Below are 26900 nucleotides of genomic sequence, written 5' to 3' on the forward strand. Positions count from 1 at the left end.
CTTATCCCATTATCGACTTGTTAGGTATGATGTTCATCTCTTTTTAGGTAGTATTGATTAATAATGACCTGATTTTTAGTGTTTCTGATGTAATCTACTTGAATTTGACCTGACATTTTAACTTGTTATTCCCAGATTAGAGATAAGTAATGGGAGGTTTAACGGGAGAAACGAATGGAAGTTCGGTTGAAAAAAAAGCTGGGAAAGAAATTAATGATCAAATTGGAGAACTGTTATGGGTTAAGCTCAATGAATCTTCATGGAGGCCTGCATAGGTTTGTGAAGTACCCCCTGCATCTGTTCCTAGCATGTAACGCCCATAAAACTTCGTTGAAAAAGAAAATAAGGGCTTATGCCTTCTACGATTGTATATTCTACTGGAACTCGTTCTGGCATCTTCAGGGACCTCCTGGTCGTTCTTGTATGTTAACTTCCTAACCTTTTCATCCTAGTTATCATAATTTTCAAACTCGAGGGGCCAGTGTGTAACATTTAATTTTATATCAAAAAAAGAAAACCCTAGCCCCCCTAGGTCCCGATCGGCCAAGAGCAGCCCCACCCTCCTCCGATTTTCTTTTTTCCAGCTTGATTCCGGGTGTGAATCCATAATACAAGGTTAGTACTACGTCCCTACAAGTCTTTTACGCATTAATTGATCATTATGTCACACGTATTGATCGATAAACGGCTTGTTCTAGGCTAACCAGGTGGCTGTCCAATTGAGCAATTCCGGGACTGTTTTGGTGGAGGTTTTTGCACCAACATCTTCCTAGGTATGTCTGGTATATCATACTTAAAAACCATGTTCATTGGTGTTCGTTAGATTGGTCAATTAGTTGTAGTTTGAATGTTAGTGTTCGGTTGACTAGAATTGTAGTTTGATGCGTTTAACGCGAGAGTTGAAGTGATTAATGACCAATTCAGCTCGGGGGAACTTGGTTTGATGTGCGGGCTGTTGAAAAATCATTTTTATAAGTTATGGGGCTGAATTGGTTGTCGGTTACTCAAACGGGTCGGTACAACGCGCAATTGCGTTTATTGAATAGTTGTGCGTTGTACTTGCGAGTTACCGACCCATTGGACTCGTGTAGCGTCGTGTGGACCTGTTGGCTGTGAAATTATCATATTGGGTCTACTCAGGGCTGAGTTGGATGTTAATTGCCTAAACGACCCTTAAACGCGCGTGTTAGTGTCACCTAGTGCTTCCGGGGGGTAAATTGGGAATTCTTTATTCCCGGGAGTATCTAAGGGTTGTTTTGGTGAATGTAAGGACTCGGGTGCTGTTGTGATTGAGTTTGATGAGGTCGAGGCTTTAGGTAACTCGAACCATGTTAGAATGTCTCGTAGGATAAACGAGTCATCTCAATGTCAACAGTATTGATTGTATGTAAACCGACAGGAGTTTGAGTTATGGGGCTACGTAGGGATCCTCTAGCTTGTGGTGAAATCGTACCTTGTGTCAGGTGAGTTCATGATGCCCCTTTTTAACTCTTTTTACGTTTTGGGCTGGCATACACACTCAATTACAGTTTTACCCGATTTTACTCGTTAAAACAATTTGAAGATCATTGTATTGTTTTGATAATGTTTGTGCAATTATGAAAACCCAGTGTGATGTTACATTCTGTGCCTAAGGATATTTTAGACTCGTTTGGTCATAAATTCCTTAAAGTTATATACCTGGTTATGGTCTAGACTCGAGGATGTTAATAGGCTGGGTAGTAATTGAATACGAGTAGACCTATTTACTTAGTTCATGTATTGAACTGATTATTATATATTACCTTATGGCCCATAGGCTTACTTGTAATATGGTATATTTTAGGATGATATATACATACATACATATATATATATATATATATGTATGAATATATATATATATATATATATATATATGTATGAATATATATATATATATATATATATATATATATATGTATGTATGTATGTGCATGTGTTACCCTATGGCCTATGATTAGTGATGTTATTTAGCCATTCGTGACTAAGGATGGCTTACTTATGATGTGGTATATTTTGAGATCATATATATGTATGAGTATGTGTTACCTTATAGCCTACGGTTGTGTGATGACATTTAGTTCCTTGTGACTAAAAATGATGTGAGTAGGCTTATTGATGTGTGTGTGCATGGTGATTACGGCCGGGTCAAATATATTACTCAGGTTTTCAAATCCCGTGGTGGAGAGGCCCGTGTGGAGTGATCATCATTTTGGTGGGTCAAATATATTACTCGGGATTTTAAAATCTCGTGGTGAAGAGGCCCGTTTTATGTTAAACCGTGATCGGGTCAAATATATTACTCGGGTTGTACTCGTGGTGGAGAGGCCCATATCACGTGTTTGGATGTGTAAGCTGTGACCGAGTTAAATATATTACTCGGGTTTGACTCGTGAAGGAGAGGCTCGTGTCACGTGCTTAGGTCTTACCGCGTTCGGGTCAAATATATTACTCGAGTGTTGACTCGTGGTGGAGAGGCCCATGTACATGTGTTTGACGATGAATGTATTATTTGGTGAATTATATTTATTTATTTTATTATTATCCTCTCTGCTGTTTAAAACTATAACTTCGAAATAAAGTATGAATTATTGTTTATGAAAACCTGAACTCACTCAGCTCTAGCTGACTTTGCGTGTATGTTAGATTGACTTTCAGGTTAAGGAGTGGATGTTACCGCTTGGACGTGCTGGATGCTACTCAGAGTTGAAGGCATTTCTAGACAATGACTTTAAAATAAAACAAACACTTCACTTTATATTCAATTTTGGGAATTTTTGATGCTTAGAAATTTTCGCTGTTAAATTACTCTGAACTAGTTTTAAATAAAATGAACTTTTAGTTTTAAATTTTTGGGGAAATTATGGATGTGATTACCAACTGTAGGATTTCCGGGATTCGGGGTCTTACATAGCACATAATCCACAACACACAAAGGTACAATGGGAACAGACTCGAAGTCATCACACTTTTTTAAACAATGTTATAGTAAGTTTCCAGATCCAAAAAATAGTATGCAGATGTAATAAATGAAATTAAATTACGTCATCCATATCATGTGACGCCAATTACTGCCCAAAACGACATCATAGCCTGTTAATAATACCAAACCTTTACATGTTACTGGTATAGCTTTGACCCGTTAATAATACCCATTTGACCTCGTTCCCACTTTTAGATGCTATTTTTTATGTAGCCCAATTGAAATAATATTAAGAAATATGATACCTAGGAATTTATAACATAAACATCTGCTACAGAATAAAGTGAGGCAACCCGTGTCGTTGCAGGAGTCCATATAACCGAACTTTGCAAATCTGAATGTTTCGATAAGAAATCGAAGAGTGATATGACATAAATAACCTTATTACTCTTGGATCCAACTGAACCAATCAGAAGCTTAATATCATTATTAGCCATTGTCTTCCACATTGTAATCATCACGTATTCCTAATTCATGGATATTGTTTGGTTATCTAAGAAACTTAACATGTCACAGGGTTAATCGGGAAAAATCTCTCAACTTCGTGAATGAGAAGTTTTCAAATTGGTTTAAAAGTAGCAAAGTGGATGATAGCTCATGTATTATTCCCATAATTTGAAAAATGCATAACAATGCCGATGCATATGATGCAACTTGATGACATTTTTTTATCAATTGTTATATCATGAACGGGTTAAAAGGCAAATGGATCAATTATGCTGAATTGTACATTTGTAAATAATAAATGCAAAATTTCTTTTTACACGTAGTATATAGAAGTATAGATGCAATACATTTTCTACACATATTATGTAGTTATTGTTTAGTTTAATTTGTATATTTACATATTTTAATCATGAGTTTATGTTCACATAAAATAATATATTTGTGATATAGGCTGCTGAAGGTGCAAGAATTGCTGGTGTTACAAGGATCATTATGGTTGATCTTAATGCCAATAGATTTAAGCTTGGTAAGTTAATTGCAAGAAATATGAATATTTTTGTAGCTTAAAATGTGTATAAACTATCAAGTTAAACTAATAATATTTAGTTCTTTTGCTTTTTTATTTTAGCAACTTTAGCAAAGAAATTTGGTGTTACGGAGTTTGTGAACCCAAAAGATTACAAAACCGGTGCAAGAAGTGACCGCGGAGATGACGAATGGAGGAGTGGACTGGAGTGTTGAATGCACCGGTCATATTGATGCTATGATCTCTGCTTTTGAATGTGTTCATGATATATGTGTTTACCTTTATACATTTCCTATGCGACATAAAAAATTACCTTAAGTTTTGTAATTATTATAGTAATTATTTGGTACAAAACGTAAAATTATGCTATGATGTTTGCTTTTGAATGTGTTCATGATGTTGTGTTTTTTGGTGGATTGACGGATATTTAGTTTCTTTTTTAAGTATCTTATAATAATGTGAGAATATTTGAAAAAAATTATATATGTTATTTAGGCCACATACCATAATGGTATTTCCTAGACTTAACTTTTTTAGGTCGCATACCATAATGGTATTTCCCTTACATATATTATTATTATTATTATTATTATAATTATTATTAGCTTTTATATAGCTGTTAAACTGTGATCTTATTATTAATATTATTATAATTAGTAGTAGTTTGTATATAACTGTTAAACTTTGATTTCCTTTATTTTGCTTCATACACATGTACTTAGAGCCGAGGGTCTCTCTGGAAGCCACCTCTTCATTCCTTTGGATGGAGGTACGGTGTGCCTACATCCCACCCTCCCCAGACCCTACTTATAGCTTTGCTGTCGGTGGGATTTTACTGGGCATGATTGATTGATTGATTGATATTATTATTATTATTATAATTATTATTAACTTTTATATAGCTGTTAAACTGTGATCTTATTATTGATATTATTATAATTAGTAGTAGTTTTTATATAACTGTTAAAATTTGATTTCCTTTATTTTGCTTTATTTTCCTTTATTTTGCTTCATACACATGTACTTAGAGCCGAGGGTCTCTCTGGAAGCCACATCTTTATTCCTTTGGATAGAGGTACGGTGTGCCTACATCCCACCCTCCCCAGACCCTACTTATAGCTTTGCTGTCGGTGGGATTTTACTGGGCATGATTGATTGATTGATTGAATAATTGAAATCCCTATTTAATCTAGGTTTTATCTCTACCTATTATAAGTATAATACATTTCAAAAGAAAATCATTATAAATATACTTTATTATCCCAATTTCTTCTTCGCCGTCCACCAATACGAGGGTCTCTCTGGAAGCCACCTCTTTATTCCTTTGGATAGAGGTACGGTGTGCCTACATCCCACCCTCCCCAGACCCTACTTATAGCTTTGCTGTCGGTGGGATTTTACTGGGCATGATTGATTGATTGATTGAATAATTGAAATCCCTATTTAATCTAGGTTTTATCTCTACCTATTATAAGTATAATACATTTCAAAAGAAAATCATTATAAATATACTTTATTATCCCAATTTCTTCTTCGCCGTCCACCAATACGAGTTGAAAGTTCCAATCAAATCGTTCAATTCAATTACATACGGTATGTTAGATTATTTTTATATTTAAATTAGTTGATTACTTTATGTATATTATAATTAAAATCAAGGTATTAACCTCATGAATCGAGATTGGTATATGAACATGAATCACTTTTTTTGGTTCAGCTTAGTTTCTTCAGTTTCAATAGCAATTATGAAACCGAAACCGGAAACTTTTCATTCGTTTTTGGCTCCTTTTATTATTGTTGGTGGTTGTTATAATAGTTTTTTTAAGTAGATGTTACTCGAACATGCATTTTCTTTATTGTTTTATTTTTGATAGATGCTTATTTTATTTTATGTGTTTACTTTTATGCTATCTCCTTATATTTATATGAAGCGCTATCTTAGTTTTTTTTCCTAATCCTTTTTTACCTGCTGACTTACACACATTATATGAATCATTTTGTTAGTTGATTGTATGATAATTATATGATCGCAATTTAACTTTCATATTTTTCTATAATTTTGATTAATAGCAAAATATTCATTCAATTATGTTGTATTAGAAGTTATAAGACGGTTAAATAATATCATGGTTATAAAAATCACACATAGGCACCGAGTAATCGCTATTGTTTGAATGATTTGTTATACTTGATTTCTTATACATGATTAATTGCAGAATGGATACCAAAAACTTCAAGATGTTGAATGATCTTGGTGATGCCAATGACAAATCAGTTATGTTGGTAAGGGTCTTAAGGAAGTGGATAAATCATGTGCTTAACAAACCTTTTATCATTATTTCTCTGGATTTGATATTACAAGAGGAAGATGTAAGACTTGATTATAACTATAATAATTACTTTATGTTTTGTACCAAATAAATGATAATATGTGTTTTTTTTTCTTTAAGGGAAATAAAGTTATGCTTCTATTCCAAAGTAACTTATAAGCTACTTTGATAGAAAGATAAAGGAATCCAACCAAGTTTTGTAGCTTATGCTGATATGTACAAGTATGTGGAAAACTCACATAGAGTAAATATTTCCAAGATGACTGATGTAAAACTATGTGATGATTTTGCCGGTAACATTCACGCATTCAACTTTACAACCATTGACACGTTGCTTTCTGGAACAATCGCTGCTGATACATGCACTGGTTAGTACATTTACATACTAAGTTTTAATGTTAGATTTGTATTAACTCCCATATTGACTTAATAAGAATAATAATTAATGTTTTGTATTAATCTTTAGAATCGATACATACATATTCTATTTATAAGTCTAAATATATACAATGGCTACTTAAGTATGAAACTATATAAAACTTAACAAATGGCGCCTATGAGAGTTGATTAAAATACTTAGTGGAAACTCCCTCTACTGTATATATATGTGTATGCGTATGCGTATATATATAGATACAGTGAACAAACATTACTTCAAATGACTACTAGCCACCTTCTTCCATCACTTTGAATGTCTTCCTTCCTCATTTTAGTCATTCTATCTTTTGGGTTAAGATGATTTGAAATAGTTATATAAATATTAGAGTATTTGGCAAATTCGTTGATCACTAAAAGAACCGGCTGCTGACGGCGCCCATATTTGTCTGTTTATGCAAAAAGAAGACAAACTACCAAACGTAGAGCATGTAGATCCATACATCAGCACAGAGATTCCCGATAAGAACGAAGATCCTAAATTATACAACCTTGTGGCTGAGTTGATGATGCATGATCCTTGTGCAGATTATAACAAGCCATATTCATGCGTTATAGACAACAAGTGTTAGAAAAACTTCCCAAAGAAGTTTCAAGATGAAACGTCAATAGATACAGATGCCTTCCATTTATACAGAAGACGTGATTCAGGCGCAGTTGTCAAAAAATCAAACGCCAATCTTGATAATCGAAGCATCGTACCATACAACAAGAAACTCTTGAAACGATACCAAGCTCACATAAACATCGAATGGTGCAATCAGGGGTCGTCTATCAAGTACCTATTCAAATACATAAACAAAGGCCCTGATCGTGTGACTATGCACTTCTCTAACAGTGGAGAGGGTGAAAAGAACACGGATCATAATGTTGATGAGATTAAACAGTTCTATGACTGTCAATATTTGTCGGCATGTGAGGCGTCGTGGCGTATTTTTGGATTCGATGTCCATTATAGAATGTCTGCGGTTATGAGACTGCCTTTCCACCTTTTACAGTTTTATAGCTGACAGAAGACCAAATCAAGATCCTTACGTTAGTCGAAATCCAGAAAATCCTACAACAAAACAACTCAAGTTTAACAAGGTATGAGACAATGCCTTTCCCTAATGAAGAGTGCTTATCTGTTATCAATATGTAAGGTCCCGTTCCCGGTAACCCTACTTTGGTGTTGGATTTACTCATAAACACAATTCTAAAATCAGAGTTAATTTAAACTTTCGCGGAATAATTTAAAACTTCAAACATCACATTACAAACATTCATTTTTGTCTTAACATACAAATTGTCTTTTCATAACATAACATAAAATAGTCATGACACTTCTTCATAGATGCCAGTCTCTTTAGCTCGTGCCATGTGTCCCTCCTCAAGCCAGCTGCCTCAACCTATCTGCCTGCGTGCATACTAAAAGTCAGCTACGCTGAGTGAGTTCTAGTTAATCAATTTAACATACAATACATTCCTATCCTTACTCATACGCGTCCGAAGATACGTATTCATACCTTACTTTGATATTACTTCTTTCACACATACTTTATATACATGCATACGTACTTACATACTTTCTTTCATAAAACCCTATGGTATACCATAAGCTATTCTATCTTAAACATCTCAAATATTATAAGGGTCTGATCCCTAACATCTCAGATATTATAAAGGTCTGGTCCCTATCATCTCAGATATTATGAGGGTTTGGTCCCTATCATCTCAGATACTGTAAGGGTCTGGTCCCTATCATCTCAGATATTATAAGGGTCTGGTCCCTATCATCTCAGATATTCTGAGGGTCTGGTCCCTATCATAAGCGCATACTTTACTTGTCTTATGCATATAATATTTACATACACATTCATTCACATAACCATCATATGGTAATAACATTCAATACACTATCATACACGTATCATATACCTATCACTTAAGATAAGCATTTTAACTGCCACATAGGAGTATGCACACAGCCCCGAAAACATAACAAGAAAATGGGGCTAGAACTCACCTGGAATCGGTTTCTCTCGCCGTTAATGGTAATGCCCTTCCTTAGTTGTGCACGGTTAACTGTACAATACATTACACGTGTCAATTATCCATTACTACTACTTCCTACATCTAAGTTAATGAAACTCTCAACTAACGGGGGTCCGGGGGCAGCGCCCCTGGTAGCGGGGTCTAGGGGCGGCAGCCCCTAGCAGGGTCCAAGGGGCAGAGCTCCTGGATGGGGTTGAGCTGCCAGGTCAACTCGGTTTTATTTTCATTAACAGTCCTTTAACAAAAACGCATCAGAAAATTAATCGGGTCACATTATAATAACAACTTAAACAATTTCGCATGGGAGGAATTTCGCAAAGAATTTCGCTTCGCATAACCTGTTTCGCTTCTCCAGGCTGAGCGAAGCGAAATGCCTGTTTCGCTTCTCATGGCTGAGTGAAGCGAAATGCCTGTTTCGCTTCTCATGGCTGAGCGAAGCGAAATGACTTCCTTTCTTCGTTTTTTACCATTTTAAAGCCATTTTACTTCGTGGCCCTTCCTCAGGACCTGATTTTTACTCTTTCTCAACTTTCGACACATTCTGACCCCATGCACCTGATCCTGAACCCATCTCTCAAAGTCCAAACGCCACCTTTTTACCTTAAAGTGCACCCAAGTGGTTTATATTTTTCTTACATTTCACAACCCGATCTATCATTATATCTGTTTGCATGCCGATTCTAACCATAAAACTTAACCATTGAAACCGAAACCTACCTTTTGCTTCGAGTTCGAGTTCAGATCCGGACAATACGTAGATCTGGACGTGATTCTTGTTATTTGATGATGTCTACACACGAGATTCTTCCTCTTTTTACACGGATTTGGATCCGGAATGTAAAGAGAAAGTGTGTGTGTTCTTGAGTGTGTGTGTGTGTGATGAAAGGTAACAAAATGGTGAAAGGGTGGAGAGGTTAGGCTTATATAGGGGGCCATGGGCCCCACAACCCACTCACAATTCCATATCCAAATATTATCCAAACACTTAACACACGACTAACTTAACGACATACAGTTAATAGCAAAACTTTCTGCCATTTATTATTTAACAAAAAGTTGGATGTTACACAATAATTGCCTTATTCTAGACGTGCAATCATACGATCAACAAACTGAGAGAACATAATTTGAAAAGTTATTTAGATCGATAACCTTAGAGCAGAAAACTATTTTGAACATAATAACGAAAGCCATACAGCAGAATAAAGGTGGTGTCTTTTTTGTTTACGATCATGGTGGGACAGGGAAAACATATTTATGGAAAACTATTATCTTCAGCCATACGATCCCAAGGTAATATTGTTTTAAACGTTGCATCAAGCAGAATCACGTCATTATTGTTATCCGGCGGTACGACGGCACATTCCATATTTCGTATTCCAATTAACCTAAACGAGGACTCATCTTGCGTAATGGAACGAGGTTCGAATGAGGCCGAATTATTAGAAAAAACAAAGCTGATAATTTGGGGATGAAGTCCCAATGGCCCAAAAAAACGCACTCAAGGCTCTGAACAAATCTTGCAAAGATGTCTTAAAGTCAAAATCGCTATTCGGAGGAAAGGTTATTGTCTTCGAAGGTGATTTCAGACAGGTTCTATCGGTAATAAAGAAAGGAAGCAGGAAACAAATAGTAAACGCCTCTCTGTGTCCGTCCTATATTTGGCATCATTTTCGTGTTCTTAAATTAACAAGAAACCTAAGGTTAACAATTGGTCAGCCATTGGCTGGCATAAAAGAGACCAAAAAATTTTCTAAATGGCTACTAGACATAGGAGAAGGTAATATCGGTGGACCGAATGAGGGTATGACAAAAAAAGAGATACTAGATGATTTACTTATTGAACAATGTGACGACCCTATCATAAAGCTAATTCAGTTTGTCTATCTGGGCATTCTAAATAGCAGCCAAGACCCTACATACTTTCAACAGAGGGGGTTACTTGCACTAACAAATGACGTTGTTCATGAGATTAATGATCGTCTGCTTAAATTCTTTCCTGGTTACCCGATCGATTACCTAAGCTCAGATTATGTAGCTAAGTCTGACTACATAGATGAAAATGTCGATCCAACTTTATACTCTACTAAAATACTTAGCGGTCTTAAAATATCCGGGGTACCAAACCCCAAGCTTATACTAAAAGTTGGCGTACCCGTGATTCTTCTAAGAAATATCGATAAGAAAAGAAAAGGGGATTATGCAACGGCACTAGGCTTCAGGTTGTTTTTTTGGGTACGCATATAATCGAAGTGAAAATGCTTTCGAGGAATAATACTGGTGAGAGGATTTCTATTCCAAGAATCACCATGACACCTTCTGATAAGAACATAGTATTCGCGTTTACAAGACGACAATATCCCTTATCAGTTTGCTTCGCTATGACAATAAACAAAAGTGAAGGACAATCATTAAGTATGATGGGTTTGTACTTAAAGAACGATGTCTTCTCACATGGACAGCTGTATGTCGCACTATCAAGAGTTACCAGCAGTGTTTGAAGATACTGATTCTCACATGGAAATTTTTTCTCAGTTGAAATAAAATTGATTGTTATCACTTACAATATTATGATTTCTGAATTCAGTACAATTTTATAAATTCATGATGTACAACAACAAAATAGCATCACAACAACAATGATTTATGGATTTAATAAAACTTTATGAATTCATGATGCATACTAACAAACATAGTATAAGGTATCGAGTCAAACCGGGCTAAATCAATATATAAAAAACTTTAAAAGTAACTCGGGTAACACGTGGGCTAAAAGCTAATTATAATATATAAAATACAGACCTTGAATTTCATTATAAAAGGACTATAATTTTAGTGATAATATTTTCTGTTTCCTCAAACATGAAGGGCCTTTAATGCACATTATAGTCCTCCGATGTTGTTTTCCAATTTCCACCATGTGGAAAATAGCATATTCCTTATAGTTTTGGAACCTATAAAAAAATCCCAAAAATTAAAATAATGAGCAATTATTCCAAGAAACAAAAAGAAAAGAAATAAATAAATACTTTGTGGAACACAAATGACGACCATAACGTATTTATAAAATATTTAAAACGAGGAATAGCCATACAACAAAATCAACGGCATATAAGAGACGAAGTTAAAGATCTAAGGGGTGAGAAGCTCCGAATGAGAAGAAGAAACACGTAGGCTCCAACAACCCCCATCGAGCCTTCAATTTGATATTCACGCATCTCTCTCTCTCACTCTTTTGAACAACAAGAATAAGAATGGGGAAAGGTCCAGGTCTCTATCCAGATATCGGCAAAAAAGCAAGAGGTAATTCATTCATTTGTTGATTCTTATTCTTCTGCTTCCGATTGACTTTCTTTTGATTTGTGTGTTTCATTTCAGATCTTCTCTACAGAGATTACCAGACCGACCACAAGTTCTCTCTCACTACCTACACCGCTAACGGAGTTGTAAGCTAGCTCTCTCTCTCTCTCTATATACACACACACACATGAATATTGTTCTTTCGGATTTCGGTGTGTAGATAGAAGCTGGCTGTTCCTTCGGGAAGAAGAAACTTAGGATTAGTGAAATTAGCCCAAATTTTAGGTCAATTGTTCCTAAATCGATTAGTAACTTGCACGAATTGGAAGTTTTAGTGATGATTTTGTTTATTCAAGTGCTTTTGCTATATATATCTTACTATCTTTATATGAATATTTTTTTGTATAGACGTAGGGCTAGATTATTGTTTCTGATTTAGGTATGAAATTATCTGAAGATTTAGGTGGACATTTGTTAAATTGATCGGTAAGTTGACACAATTGGAAATTATAGTGATGATTTTGCTTATTTGGAGTGTTTTTGCTCTGTGTTTCATCTTTTAATTTGTATGTTAGGGTTTGTAGCATGGTAAACAGCCTGTAACTGTTGATAGCATTGCTACAAGTTACAACTGTAATGGTTTGTGACATTTTAGAATACTTCAATTGTGAACAATTAGAGTTTGTGTGTTGATGAAGTGCTGAATTGTTGTTTCTGATTTCGGTGTGCAGAAGCTAGCTGTTTCTTCACGGAGAAGAAACTTAGTATTAGTGAAATTATCCAAAGTTTTAGGTCAATAATTGTTAAATTGATCGTAACTCACAAAATTGGAAATTGTAGTGATGCTTTTGTTTATTCAAGTGCACGCATATGAATATTATTTGTGTATTGACGTAGGGCTAGATGTTGTTGATTTGATTGTGATTTAGTATGTAGAAGCCATCTGTTTCTTCGGGAAGAAGAAACTTAGGTAGGATGAAATTAATCGAAAATTTAGGTCAATCGCTCTTAAATTGATTGGTAACTTGCACAATTGGAGGTTATAGTGATGATTTTGCTATATGTGTTTCATCTCTTAAGTTGTATGCTAGAATTTGTAGTCACGGTAAATCGGCTGTAACTGTTGATAGCATTGCTACAACTGTAATGCTTTGCAAATTGCTTGACATTCTAAAATACTTTAATTGTGAACAATTGCAGTTTCATCAAGAATTTTCTCTATATTTGTATTCTTTAGAGTGGAACACAGTAATTAATCAGTGAATTTTGTCTATTTTATGTATGCATGTTCTAATCGGCTCAATTATGTAAGTTCTGTTTCAATATAACTTCTCTTGGTGTAATTAGTAATGTTGCCAGGGTACTCTTTGTATATTTCAAGGATTCCTTTCTCATGGTTTACGCGTTGTTTTGATCATGTTATCAACTAGATATACATATATAATCTGTTTTGTGAATCCACATATGATTTTCCACTTGTGTACAAGTACACCTTGCGTGTCTCTTGCCTCGGCTCTTGGTCCCCCATTACTATGGAGTGCCTTTTAGAACACACCTTGGCACTTTGCGTCACATGTGTTCTCCAAAATTTAGGTTTTCTATTGTAGCTTTATCTGCAGTGATCTTTATTAGCTTGTTCTCGAAAGTGGTAAACGGTTTCTAAAATTGGTCTCCCTCTTGAGTAGATACCATATAGTCATATACCACAAAATTGATATAAACCAATGCCTGAAGTTGTATTACTATCATTTTTCCAATACAGAAAAAACTGCTTAAATATTTGTTTTGGTGTTTTCGGTTTTAGCAGAACTGACATTTTTGTCTACCTGCATTTTTTTAAAATTTTTAACTTTCTAAATATTTCAGGCCATTACCTCATCAGGAGCCAAGAAAGGCGACCTGTTTTTGGCAGATGTAAGCACTAAACTGGTCAACAAAACCATCACCACTGATGTCAAAGTGGACACCAACTCAAAGGTAGGCAACATTAATATATTAACGTATGAAATTACTGTTATACTTTAACTAATTTAATAATATGACTGACTGTATAACAACCATCCAGCTACTCACAACTATCACCATTGATGAACCTGCACCTGGACTCAAAACCATCTTCAGTTTTGTTGTTCCCGATCAGAGATCTGGCAAGGTATTATTATATTAAACTAGTAAAGACTCTTATCACTTGTGAATTTTACTTGTGAAGCATCTAGGATTCAAGTCTCATGAAAGTTTGGTTACAGGTTGAACTTCAATACCTGCACGAGTATGCAGGAATCAGTACAAGTATCGGTTTGACCGCTAGCCCCTTGGTCAACTTTTCAGGGGTAGCTGGAAACAACACTGTGGCACTCGGGACTGATGTTTGCTTTGATACCGCTACTGGAAACTTTACCAAATACAATGCAGCTCTAAGTTTCTCGTCTTCTGATCTTATTGCATCCTTGATACTGTAAGTAGTTAACAAATTAACAAAATTGTTATATCTCTAAGTTAGTTTCGAGTATTTGAAAAATATTGTGTGATTGTTACAGGAATGATAAAGCAGACACTTTAACTGCTTCATACTATCATACAGTTAGCCCATTGACCAACACAGCAGTTGGTGCAGAACTGAGCCATGGGTTCTCTAGCAATGAGAACTCCCTGACAATCGGGACTCAGCATTCACTTGACCCGTTGACAACCGTCAAGGCTCGGGTGAACATTGCTGGGATAGCGAGTGCACTTTTGCAGCATGAGTGGAGGCCGAAGTCTGTGTTGACTATCTCGGGTGAGGTGGACACTAGGGCGATTGAGAAGAGTGCTAAGGTTGGATTGGCTCTGGCTTTGAAGCCTTGAGAGAGTTGATTTCGAGGAATAAGTTTGGTTGATGACTTTTAACTGTCATGAAAAATGTTTCCATTGATTTTGATCTTGATGTTAACAATGGACCTGCTGCTGCTGTTTAAACAGACATCTGTTGTATTGGATTGATTTTCGTTTTGAAAACTCTTCTAGCGTTTCTATCATTATAATATTTGAAATATCACGCAACATAATAATTTTACACACGCTGATTAATCGCACTTATGTGGCCAATGAGCATTGGTAGGCCATGATCAGTAAAATGTACATTTTGCTAATGAGGGACTCATGTATTTCTAATAAATTTCATTTACCTCGTTATTAGCATTTCTAATAATTTCATTTACGTAATTCTCAAGTCTTTCTGCGCTATCACGATTATTCTTCACCCTTAATCATTAATTTTAACTATTTAAGCATTACGGTGAACAAAAACAAATTTATCATACCATAATGATATTTAACATGAACTCCATATAGTTCTTTTTTCATTTTATATCAAAAAGGAAATTATTCAATGCAAACCAAAGGAATCGTATGGTCACATAACTCCAGGTCCAGGCTATATCCGTGTTTCTACGCATTACTACCAAGTACAGCCATCTTAAAAATAATTATTTTCGTAATTTTCTTTATTTTTAAGATATCCTTTTCTTTCACTGTTTTTATTTATAAAAATTAGATTTGTTGAATTTGATTCGTGTGCCAATGCCATGATTAATGTTTCAAATAAAAATATACTAGTAAGGATATATACTTAAGATTGTTGTTGTGTCACATGGGCTACTTTTATATTTACCTATAAAGGAAAATATAAAAGTAAAAGAAAAGATAAAAGACTTGAGAATATGTAAGCTCTCTTTTGGTTTAAAGTGATTCTATTTCTTATGAAACCCCAACATAACATAAATTCTTGATCTGATTGTTGTTTGAAAGAAGAAAATGAAGCATGTAGCCTTAACAACACCATAACATTTAACATGATATTGCAATTGGTAAGACCACATGTTCTTCTTAACATCATTTTTGTACCATAATAGTTGTAATTCTTCAACTTCACAGCTCCCTCATAAATTACACTGCCATCCATCACAACAACATTGGTTCCAATCTGTTCCTTATACTGCTTTAGACAATTACAACTAAATTTTAGAAAGAGAATAAAAATAATAATAATACCCGAAAATAAATCGATAATTATCATATACCAAACACACCATTCTCAACTCTTCTCATTCGGCTTCGGTGAGTTTTGATTCAACTGCTGATGAAATGGTGACGCACGCGTGCTACTCGATATTGACAAGCTTCTTGGATGCATCGACCCGTTTCTTGAAAGCGACCCGTTTTGAACCCTGGCCCCGGTACGACCATTCGGGCTCGATCCGACCCGTTCAGATTGGACCGTCTGGAAGTAATATGATGAGCTGGCCATGTCTTTTAGAGCTGGCAATGGCTTTAAAGCCTCGACAACCTCACTCATGAGAGGTCTGACTTTCGGGTCCCGGCTCAGGCAACGGGCTGCTAATTGGGCCGCCTTTTGGGCTCCTTTTATAGAGAAATGGCCTTCGAGACGCGGGTCTATTAGCTTGTAAAACCTCCTCCTTTCTCCTAAATGTGATCGGGCCCACTCAACAAGATTGTGTTCACCGTTTGGACGATTTTTGTCCATTGACCTTCTTCCAGTCAACATTTCAAGTAAAACGACACCAAAACTATATACATCACTCTTTGCAGTGAGATGTCCTACACAAAAAAAAATAAACAAATAAAAATTGATGAAACCAAAAAAACTGATTCGTAACCAACAAACTTAAGTCACTGAAACAAAATAACTGAACCCAAACAAACAAAAACTGATGATTTGGTATTCCGTTTTTGTAAACTGAATTTTCGGTTCGGGTTTGGTTTTGAATGTAATTAAATCCGATCCAATCCAAATGTGTAGACTTTCATTTTAAATTTTGAATGTTAAGTGATTTATAAGAATTTAATAAACAATGTAACCCAAATATTTGCACTCAAATGTATAAAAATTAACTAATCATTACTTAACAAAAAGATTTAAGCCCGAATTCATTATTTTGGGGCTTTTTTGGGACCAAAAATTTTAAACCTAAATAATAAAACCGGAAAAACCGAAACCAAGCGGTTTTCATCGAATTCTCAGTTCTCAGTTTTTAATTCGGTTTGAAGCCTTAAGCACAAAACCGACCCATGCACACCTCTAAGTAAAACAAAAGAAACGCAGAAAGTCAAGGATAAAAAGTCAAACCTGTCATTACGTATTCGGGGGCTGCATAACCGTATGTCCCCATGACTCGAGTAGAAACATGGGTTTTATCACCCTCGGGGGCGTCTTTGGCGAGACCAAAATCAGAAAGCTTTGCATTATATTCCTGAAAAATTGGATCATTAAAAGCCAACACTTAAGTCAACTCAAGAAAAGTCAAATGCTTGATGAGTTTGTGTTGCATACCGCATCTAACAAAATGTTGGAGGTTTTGAAATCACGATAAATCACGGGTCTTTTTGCTTCTTCATGAAGAAAAGCAAGTCCCTTTGCAGCCCCGAGTGCAATTTTCATTCGGATTGACCAAGGTAGAGGTAAAGACCCTTCAAAATCAAGAAAGATTAATAATTCAAATAAAATCATCATAATCAAAAACACTATTACGTTTACTGATGACGATGACGATGACAATGACAATAATAATAAGAAGAAGAATAATAATAAGAATAAGAATAATAATAAGAACAACAACAAGAATAATAAGAATAAGAACAACAAGAAGAATAATAAGAATAAGAACAACAACAAAACACTATTACGTTTACTGATGACAATGACGATGACGATGACAATAATAATAATAATAATAATAATAATAATAAGAATAAGAATAATAATAATAAGAACAACAACAAGAATAATAAGAATAAGAACAACAACAAGAACAACAACAACAACAAGCAGCAGCAGCAGCAGCAGCAGCAGCAATAACAATAACAATAACAATAATAATAATAATAATAATAATAACAATATGAAAACAATAACAATAACAATAATAATAATAATATGAAAACAATAACAATAACAATAATATGAAAGCAATCAATTTACTTCTAAACAAATGATTCTCCAAGCTCCCTCGAGGCATGAACTCATAAGCTAACAGCCTTTGATCATCTTCAATGCAGTAACCAATCAGTTTAACCAAATTTGGATGAATGAGATCACCTAAATAATTAACTTCCGCCTGCCAATAACACATAAAGATGGCAACTTTGAGCAACCTACTTATAAACAAATCAGTTTTTGTTATGTATATCTGAATCGTTTTACTCCAAAAAAAAAAAATAGATTAATATTGAAGCAATATAAGTAGGCCTGTAAACGCACCAAATGGTCAGTGAACCGTTAGGCGGGAAATTTGTTCTTTAATAAACAAAGGAACGAACTCAGACACATCGCTTGTTCAATTAATTAAGTGAGCAAGCACGAATAGACGTTCGTGCATGGGTCGGTTTTAGGCTCAAACCGAACCAAAAACTAAATATTCCGTTTCTAAGCTTTTGAAAATCGTCCGGTTTCCGGCTTCGGTTTTTTCGGTTTTGCCATTTGGGATTGAAATTTTGGGCTGAAAAAAGGCCCAACTAATAAATTTGGGCCTAAATATTTTTGTTAATTAGCAATTAACTGATTATAATACATTTGGGATAAAATACTGGGGATCACTACTTATTAAATTCTTATAAATCACATATGATTCAAAGTAAAAAACCAAAATCCACAAATTCGGTTCAGTTCAGTTTTTAGTTTTAATTGCATGCAAAAACCGAAACCAAACCAAAAGTTCATTCTTACAAATATATAAAACCAAGCTGGCGGTTTTTGTTTAGGATCGGTTATTTCGGTTTGATTCAGCTCGGTTTTTTCAGTTTCCTGCACACCCCTAAACCCATAAGCCAATCTGCCCATTTTGATATCTCCAAAATTTAAAAAAGTAACAATACTGATAATAAAAAGGAGCAGACGGAAAATGTCAAACCAGCCACTCTTTATGGCCTTGAAGCCCGTCATGATTCAAAGTTTTAACCGCAACCGTGAGCCCGGTGCCTGGTTTAACCGGTGCGGTCCCGTTTTCTTCAATCCATCCTTTAAACACGCAACCAAAACCCCCCTCACCAAGAAGACTTTCAGGTCTAAAATTACGTGTTGCCATTTTCAAATCATTAAATGCAAATTTCCGAAGGCGAGAAGACACTTTTAATTCATCTTCAAGCTTTTGAGTGGATGCATTGCTTTCTACTGTACTTGTGGTAGTAGATGACACTACCGGTTGATCTTTGCTTGCATCGTTTGTCGATTTGCTTTCTATTAAAAAAAGCCAAAATGCATGCCAAATATGCAAATTAGCATCATCGTTATAAATTTCAATATTATAGAAAAAAACCCGAAATTTGATCATAAAGCAGGTTTAAAGTTTTAAAAATTCGACATAATATACAAGAAATCCTGATTGAAGCAATCACAAGAACCAATTAAGAAAGTAACAACTAATATCAAATAACATTCAATTTAGCATCATCATAATCAACTTCAAGATTACAAGAAAAACCCTAAATTTTGATCATAAACTAATTTCCTTCCATTCATTAAAGAGTAACGTTTACATCGAAACAGAAGGAGAACAGGCAGCAAGCTTTGTCACTAGCCCTTTTGAATAGCATAAACTATAATTAAAGTTTTAAGCTTTTAACCTAATGCAATAAATCATGATTAAAGCCTAAATATAGCATTCAATCATTCAATTAAGCATCGCCATAGTCAATTCCCATATTACAAGAAAATCCCCAAATTTGATCATAAACTAGGGTTTAGGTTTTGAACTTTGAACCTAATACAAGAAATCTAGATTAGAGCCAAAATTTAGCATTCAATCATTCAACTTAGCATCATATTAATCAATTTCCATATTAAAGCAAAACCCCTAAATTTGATATAAAACTAGGGTTTAAAGGTTCAAACTTTAAACCTAATACAAGAAATCAATTACCATATTACAGTAAAAACCCTAAATCTGATCATAAACTGTACTTTAAACCTAATACAAGAGTTCTTGATTAGAACAATCACAACACACTAAACATTCAAAAAAAAAAAATCTTGCATAAAAAAGAAACTAAATTGATGGGATTAACTGAAGTTACCACAGTGAGTACTGATGCCACTAATTGAAGTATCAACTTTAGATCTTGAAGAAACACAACTCCCAATTAACTTCCACCTGCTCCAACATCCAATTTCCTCACATTCTTTATGTTTATTCTTCTTCTTCTTCTTTTTCTCAGCCTTTGGTTTCACAACATGCCAAGATTCCATCTTTTAAAACAAACCCTAAATTCAACCCAGATGGGTATCATCAAAATCCCCAATTCAGATCCAAAATCAGCTGCAATAACCAAAACCCATCTCAAGAAACACTCACCTCACATTACTCTTTGACTTGCATACAACAAAAAGATTGAATTTTTATGAGTTTGAAAGAAACACACACAAAGAGAGAGAGCGCAAGCTGTATAATCTCACTTCAAAAGCACCCACTACCTAGTTTTAGTTTTAGTTTGTGTTATGTTGTGTCTACTGCCCACAACACAAAAAGATTAATTAAAGAAACAGTATTAACAAAAGAATGACCACTTCAATCCTCCCAAAAAGAATTCTAATTCTAAATTATATTAATATTAAATTGAAAAAGAATTATACTTGCTTAGATTGTGTGGTTTTCAAGTAGACCCTAACTTTACAAAAAGTGTCAAACACGCCACCAAAGTTATATCTATTAACGAGGTGTAAGGGTAATTTTGGCACTGTAGTAGAAATCACTAGACGCCAGTTAGGCAATGGGTTAGAAATATTATTTCTAATTAATTGGATTGAAATCTAAATATAGATTTTTAAATATGAATATATATACCGAAGTTTATATATAAAATTTTCAATTTGGACCGATTTTGACCAAATGACGATTATTTGTCAAGTAGTCGAGATTGAACCGACTAGCGATTAATCGGCGCGTAGGTGTAGTTTTTACAACCATGAATTTAGGGGCATAAGCCATACATCAAGATCGGGTAGCTCACGCAACGCAGGTAAGGCGCCCCTTTGGGTAGTGAGTTTCGGTTCATACTACCCAAGTGTGATGGTGAAAAATTCAAGAGGGCGAAGGATTTCATTTAAATGGGTAGTTTGGAATAAGTATTTTTTTTTATAAAAATACAAATAAAAATAATAAAATGATAAAAATGTTAACATCGTTGGTTGATTTGACTTGAGGCAGTTAGTGAGAGCTATGCATATATATTTTAGGATATGTTTGGTTGGAGGTAATAAAATGAAGGGGGAATAGAATGGAAGAAGGAATGGAATGGACAAAGAAATGATATCGATCATTTCATTCCTTTGTCTTGTTTGGTTAACCTATGGGAATGAAATGAATTATTACTTTATGTTGTTTGGTATTCTAGAAAATTGTATGATTGAAATAGAAATAATAAAAACATTCCTATCTCAAAATAATTTTTTTTTACAAAAAAAATAAATAAAAAAAACCGCAATGGCAACGGTAGCGGTGTTAGCTCCGGCGACGAAAATGGTGGTGGCAGTGGCGACGGTGGTGGTGGGGGTGGCGGTGGTCAAGCGATGGTAGCATTGATAGTCATGATGGTGATGGTCAGGCGGCAGCGGTGACAATGTTTTCGGTGGTTACAACAACGATGGTGGCGACGGCGGTGGCGGTGGTTGCGCTGGTGGTAAGGTGGCGGTGATGGAGGCGGTGGTGGCGGTGATGGTGGTGGTTGTTGTTGTTAGGTGATGATGGTGTTGTTGAGAAAGTATGGTGAATGAGGAATGGAATGAAAAAAACATGGGGGTAGAAAGGAATGGTTTTAATGGACTGGGATTCCATGTGTAATGGATGATTCCATTCCATTGAGCAACCAAAGATCACTTTTTTCATTCCTACGCATTGAATCATTTCATTCCCCCTATTATTCATGCATACCAAATGCTACCTTAGATGAGTCTAATTTGGTCTCCATCATTAGATTAGAACTCGCAATTATTACTAAAAAGTGACATATTTATTATATATATTGTCACTCCTAGGCTACAGCCCTTTCGATAATTGTATTATTTAGAGCAAATTATATTTGTTCTATTTGAGTTTTTTGTTTCTAGGTTTCTATACTTTAAATTGTTTTATAAATTTGATAAAATAGTAAAATGCTATTGAACAAATCTTGTAATTCCTATGTTGTTTTAATTTAAAGATAGTAAAGATTGAAGTATTGAACAAACATAAGCTGGAATTGTTCAAACTCATGTCTTTAGTCTAACAAACAAGAGCACACAAACAAAATAAGTTTAAAGTTTTGATAGATCATTAGAAGATAAAATTATTAATATCCTCCTAATTAAACAAACGCCGTGAAAAAAAAAATAGGATTCACCCAAATATAAATATGGTCATTTTTTATTTTATATTGTTTATTTGTTTATCTACTTTATTTTATATTGTTTATTTGTCATCATCCTGATGGCATTGTGAAGTTTAATGATCGTGCAATTAACTCGGGTACATACATTATTGGGATTTCGAAACCTTCTATCAAGGGCCCCGAAACAACTATTCATGAGTCCTTCGTGTTGGATGTCTCCCTCCTTGATTGCATACTTAAGGCACTTATCGTTACTGTCAAGAGTATCCCTTATAGTTGTCGGATGGCCTTTTCGCAAGCTTTGAAAACAACACTTTATAAAGTGGTTGCTCAACCAGATTCTGTTGATGCGTGGGTTAGACTGTTACTTCTTCCTCGTTGCACTTTACAGGTGTTCAGACCCAAAAATAGACACGAAAGCAGGTCCAGGAATAGGAAAGCCATGCAATATCATTCAATAATGAGTTCTTTAGCCACATGGGGGAAAGTTGACGGTATCACCATGTTAATTAAAAATCTGTTAAATGGTTCTGGTTCGAGGTCATTAGGCCAAGGTGACATGGATATTCAAAAGGAGGGGGATCCTGTCAATAATAACGTTAAACAGTGTCTTCGAAAAGTTGCGTAATGTCACTTTACTGATGCAGTAAAGGTGTTATGCTCATCCGGTGTTGCACCATACAATTCTGATACCACAAAAGCTTTAGAGGCTAAACACCCGTACAAGAAACCGTCGGCTATGCCGAACATAACTTATTCTGAGCCTCCTCTTGTGGCGGAGGTTGATAGTGTCCTTGGTTGCATTAAATCGTTTCCCAAAGGAACTTCGTGTGGGAGGGACGGTTTGAGGGCGCAACATATTTTGGATGCTCTTTGTGGAGAAGGGTCGGCTATTGCCTCTGACCTCCTATGTGCTATCACTGCAGTGGTTAATTTATGGTTAGGAGGGAGATGTCCTACAACTTTGGAAGAGTTTGTCGCGTCTGCTCCTCTTACACCGCTTTTAAAACCCGACAACGGGATTCGACCTATTGCAGTGGGTACTATATGGAGGCGTTTGGTTTCTAAGGTTGCTATGAAAGGTGTTGGCAAAGAAATGACCAAATACCTTAATGATTTCCAGTTTGGAGTTGGTGTGTCAGGGGGTGTGGAGGCTATATTACATAGCGTCAACAGGGTATTGAGTGAGCGCCACACTGATGGGTCTCTTTCAATGCTTACAGTTGATTTTTCTAATGCATTTAATATGGTGGGTATATCAGCTTTACTCATGAGGTAAGGATCATATGCCCTTCTATTTCCTTATGGGTGGAATTTTTATATGGGCAGCCATCAAGACTATATCTTGAGGATGATCATATTTGGTCCACCATGGGGGTTCAACAAGGAGACCCATTGGGACCACTTCTTTTTTCCCTTGTTTTACACCCCCTTGTGCATCAGATTCGAGACAATTGCAAGCTTCTTCTTCATGCTTGGTATCTTGATGATGGGACAGTCATTGGAGATTCAATGGAGGTGGCTAAAGTGTTGGATATCATTAAAGTGACTGATCCAATTTTGGGTTTTGAACTAAATATTAAGAAAACTGAGCTATTTTGGCCTTCTTGTGATGGCACAAAGTCTCGTGACGGTTTATTCCCTGCTGACATCGGGAGACCATTATTAAGGGTGAAGCTTCTTGGGGGAGCTGTTAGTAAAGACACCGGGTTTATTAAGGGGTTGGCAAAGAACAGAGCTACTAATGCTGTTGATTTGATGCGTCTTCTCCCAAAACTTGGTGACCCGCAGAGTGAGTTACTTTTGCTTCGATCATGTGTGGGTATTGCTAAACTTTTCTTCGGTTTGAGAACTTGCCAATCTGTACACATAATGGAAGCAACGGTGTTTTTTGACAAGGGATTGCGTGAGGCGATCGAGGACATTGTAGTTTGTGGAGGTCCTTTCTTTGGAGACCTCCAATGGCAACTTGCTTCCTTACCCATTAAGAATGGGGGTTTGGGGTTGTATTCGGCAGCAGAGGCTTCCTCTTATGCGTTTGTGGCCTCGAGAGCCCAATCGTAGGTGCTTCAGGATCACATTTTGTGAGACAGTGGTATATGTGGGATGGATTATGATTATTCTTGTGCTCTGGATTGTCTTCGTGATATGATTCCAAGCGTCGATTTTAGCACTTTCACCAACAAAGAGACCGCCCCCTCTAAAGCCCAGCATGCATTGGTGAGCGCTCTTTTTAGTAAAATTGTTCACGACATGGAGTCATACTTTAACATGACAAGCAGACAAAATGCCATTTTTGAGTGTCTACGAGCACCACATGCTCAAGATTTCCTTCTTGCTTTCCTATAAATGGGTTAGGCCAGCATATGTCTCCAGTGAAGTATCGTACTATCCTTAAGTATCGGCTCATGATTCCTCTATTCCCGGTTGATGAGATATGTCCTGTTTGTCGTAAGGCGTGTTTAGACTCATATAGGGAGCACACGGTGCACTATAAAGAGCTCCCGGGGTTCAAGTACCGACACGGTCTGGTTAGGGATGTGCTCTTTGATATATTCAGGCGGGCCGGAATTTCTGTTAAGAAAGAAGCACCTGTGAATTTCCTGACTGACCCGTCGGAGGGAAGATCATCTCTTCGACCAACTGACATTTTGGTGTTTGGCTGGATAGGAGGAAAACACGTGTGTGCGGATTTAACAGGGGTTTCCCCTTTGGTGGGCTTGGGGAGTAGTGGTTTCGCAGTCGGTCAAGCCGCATTAAAAGCTGCTTCAGGCAAGGTGGCAAAACATGAGTAGGCGTGTCTTGACAACCAACATGTACTTATTCCTTTTGCTTTTGACACTTTTGGTTTCCTCGCGCCTGAAGCTGTGGAGTTACTTACCCGTGTTCAGCGGGTCATGCATAGTAATGTTATGACTCCAAGATAAACTAATATAGTTTTTAAAAGATTAGGTTTTGCAATTCAAAAAGAGGTAACGGCGCAGCTTGTTGCCCGCTTGTCATCTGTTTCGATGTAATCTAAACATTTGTGTCTAATAAAATTTAATTCAAACATCGTTTTATAAACTAACCAAAATAAATAAATAAACGTTTATAAGTAAAATATAAAATTGAAAAATAAAAATCCTTGTTTGTGTTACTCATTTAACCTGTTAGTTCAGATTTTTATACATTTTATTTTATTAATCAAATAAGAAATATATATTAAGGGTGTAACTAAGCCAAGTCGAGCCTGATCTCAGCCCAGTTTGACTTACAAGAGCACGAGCATGAGCTCGGCTCGCTCCAAGCACTTTTTATAAACCTCGAGCTCAAATCATGAGTTGTTATTTCAGGCTTGGGCTCGGCTTGGTTTGTTTATTATTTATTTATTAAATTATATACTTTTTTAGTTATTTATATATTTTTTAAGAAAAAAAAACCTTAAACGAGCCTAAGCTCAACTCAAGCTCGTGTAGTATAAACGAGCCAAAGCTTGGCTCAAGCTAGGCTATGCGGCATAAAATTTATACATAGAAGTCCAAAAAACGTAAAAACTTAACAATAAACAAAGCTCGACGAGCCTAACACCTCCCATGCAAGGCTCGAACTCCAAAAGGCTTGGCTCGTTTGCACTCGTAGTATATATCGACTTCACATAATGTAACATCCTAAAAATTTTAATGATGAATAAAGGAAGTTATGTTTAGTGAATTCGCGTAATTAATTAATATCGGGTAGGGAGCGGGTCTTGGACGTGGATTAATTGAGATGGGTTAAATGAGAATGGAATTTCAGGGATATAAATACCCCCAAAATCCCAAAATATCTTCATTTTCACCAAACTCCCTAACACCCCAAAACACACACACACACCACACTGTTGGTACATGTATGTCAGTAGTTCATAGTCTAAAGTTTGTAATCGAGTCTGTAATGTAATTATGTTTTTGATTATGTTTATGTTTATGTAACGAGCGAAGTTGTCAACAAGTTCGCTTAGGCGAACTTGTTGAACAAGCGAAGTTGTTAACAAGTTCGCTCAGGCGAACTTGTTGAACAAGCGAAGTTATGGACAACTTCGCCTGAGGCGAAGTTGTCGTGTTTATATATACTGTTCACCATAACAGTTGAAAGAGTTCGTGAGGTTGGTTAGGTTTCATTTCAGTTGATTAGTTCGAGAGTTACGTGTTTACAAGTCAGAGTCTGTAATAGTGACCTCGTGTCACGTGTTCGGGTTATCAATATAACGTGTTTCGGTTATTGCTCGTGTGTTTGTTTTATACGTATTCTACGCTCGTATCTACCTACGCAGGGATTCCGCACCTGCGCAGATAGCGACATCCCGTGTACGATCCGTCCAGGAACCTACAAGTGGTATCAGAGCCTTAGGCTCTTACGCTATGGTTCGAGATCTGCGTTTTGGTGTTTCTGGCACGTTTCTGTGCGTTTCTGGCCGAACAGTTCTTCAGGCGAAGTTATTGTTCAT

General features: G+C 35.9%; 3 protein-coding genes across 3 annotated transcripts; 2 read left to right on the forward strand and 1 right to left on the reverse strand.

Moving 5' to 3' along the window:
* The first annotated feature begins 10258 nt into the window (after nucleotides 1-10258).
* Nucleotides 10259-11023, forward strand: LOC143564171 (uncharacterized). Its single transcript, XM_077051531.1, has one exon. The coding sequence runs from the start codon at nucleotides 10259-10261 to the stop codon at nucleotides 11021-11023; it is 765 nt and encodes a 254-aa protein (XP_076907646.1).
* Nucleotides 11024-12019: 996 nt separating this feature from the next.
* On the forward strand, nucleotides 12020-15003 carry LOC143564156 (mitochondrial outer membrane protein porin of 36 kDa). The gene is made up of 6 exons (XM_077051516.1): nucleotides 12020-12079; nucleotides 12155-12222; nucleotides 13943-14053; nucleotides 14142-14228; nucleotides 14323-14531; nucleotides 14614-15003. Exons 1-6 carry the CDS (start codon nucleotides 12031-12033, stop codon nucleotides 14918-14920), a joined length of 831 nt encoding a protein of 276 aa, XP_076907631.1. The 5' UTR covers nucleotides 12020-12030; the 3' UTR covers nucleotides 14921-15003.
* A 1016-nt stretch (nucleotides 15004-16019) lies between these two features.
* LOC143564159 (serine/threonine-protein kinase PBL34-like) lies at nucleotides 16020-20315 on the reverse strand. The gene is made up of 6 exons (XM_077051520.1): nucleotides 20144-20315; nucleotides 18982-19307; nucleotides 18054-18189; nucleotides 17406-17542; nucleotides 17202-17325; nucleotides 16020-16672 (listed from the first exon to the last, which is right to left on the reverse strand). The coding sequence occupies exons 1-6, from the start codon at nucleotides 20313-20315 to the stop codon at nucleotides 16149-16151; spliced, it is 1419 nt and encodes a 472-aa protein (XP_076907635.1). The 3' UTR covers nucleotides 16020-16148.
* Nucleotides 20316-26900: the final 6585 nt, after the last annotated feature.

This window comes from Bidens hawaiensis, unplaced genomic scaffold (assembly GCF_021521415.1).
Source record: "Bidens hawaiensis isolate Kalapana, Puna unplaced genomic scaffold, B.hawaiensis_p1.1 tig00021826_1, whole genome shotgun sequence".
Lineage (NCBI taxonomy): Eukaryota > Viridiplantae > Streptophyta > Magnoliopsida > Asterales > Asteraceae > Bidens > Bidens hawaiensis.

What these genes read in the sequence shown, in the direction of transcription:
- LOC143564171 (XM_077051531.1), top strand. Translation starts at nt 10,259, where the DNA reads ATGGCCCAAAAAAACGCACTCAAGGCTCTGAACAAATCTTGCAAAGAT.
- LOC143564156 (XM_077051516.1), top strand. Translation starts at nt 12,031, where the DNA reads ATGGGGAAAGGTCCAGGTCTCTATCCAGATATCGGCAAAAAAGCAAGA. An exon ending in TATCGGCAAAAAAGCAAGAG is followed by an intron (nt 12,080 to 12,154) that starts GTAATTCATTCA and finishes GTTTCATTTCAG; the next exon opens with ATCTTCTCTACAGAGATTAC. An exon ending in CTTATTGCATCCTTGATACT is followed by an intron (nt 14,532 to 14,613) that starts GTAAGTAGTTAA and finishes TGATTGTTACAG; the next exon opens with GAATGATAAAGCAGACACTT.
- LOC143564159 (XM_077051520.1), bottom strand. Translation starts at nt 20,315, where the DNA reads ATGGAATCTTGGCATGTTGTGAAACCAAAGGCTGAGAAAAAGAAGAAG. An exon ending in AAGGCCATAAAGAGTGGCTG is followed by an intron (nt 18,190 to 18,981) that starts GTTTGACATTTT and finishes TGTTATTGGCAG; the next exon opens with GCGGAAGTTAATTATTTAGG. An exon ending in CCAACATTTTGTTAGATGCG is followed by an intron (nt 17,326 to 17,405) that starts GTATGCAACACA and finishes CCAATTTTTCAG; the next exon opens with GAATATAATGCAAAGCTTTC.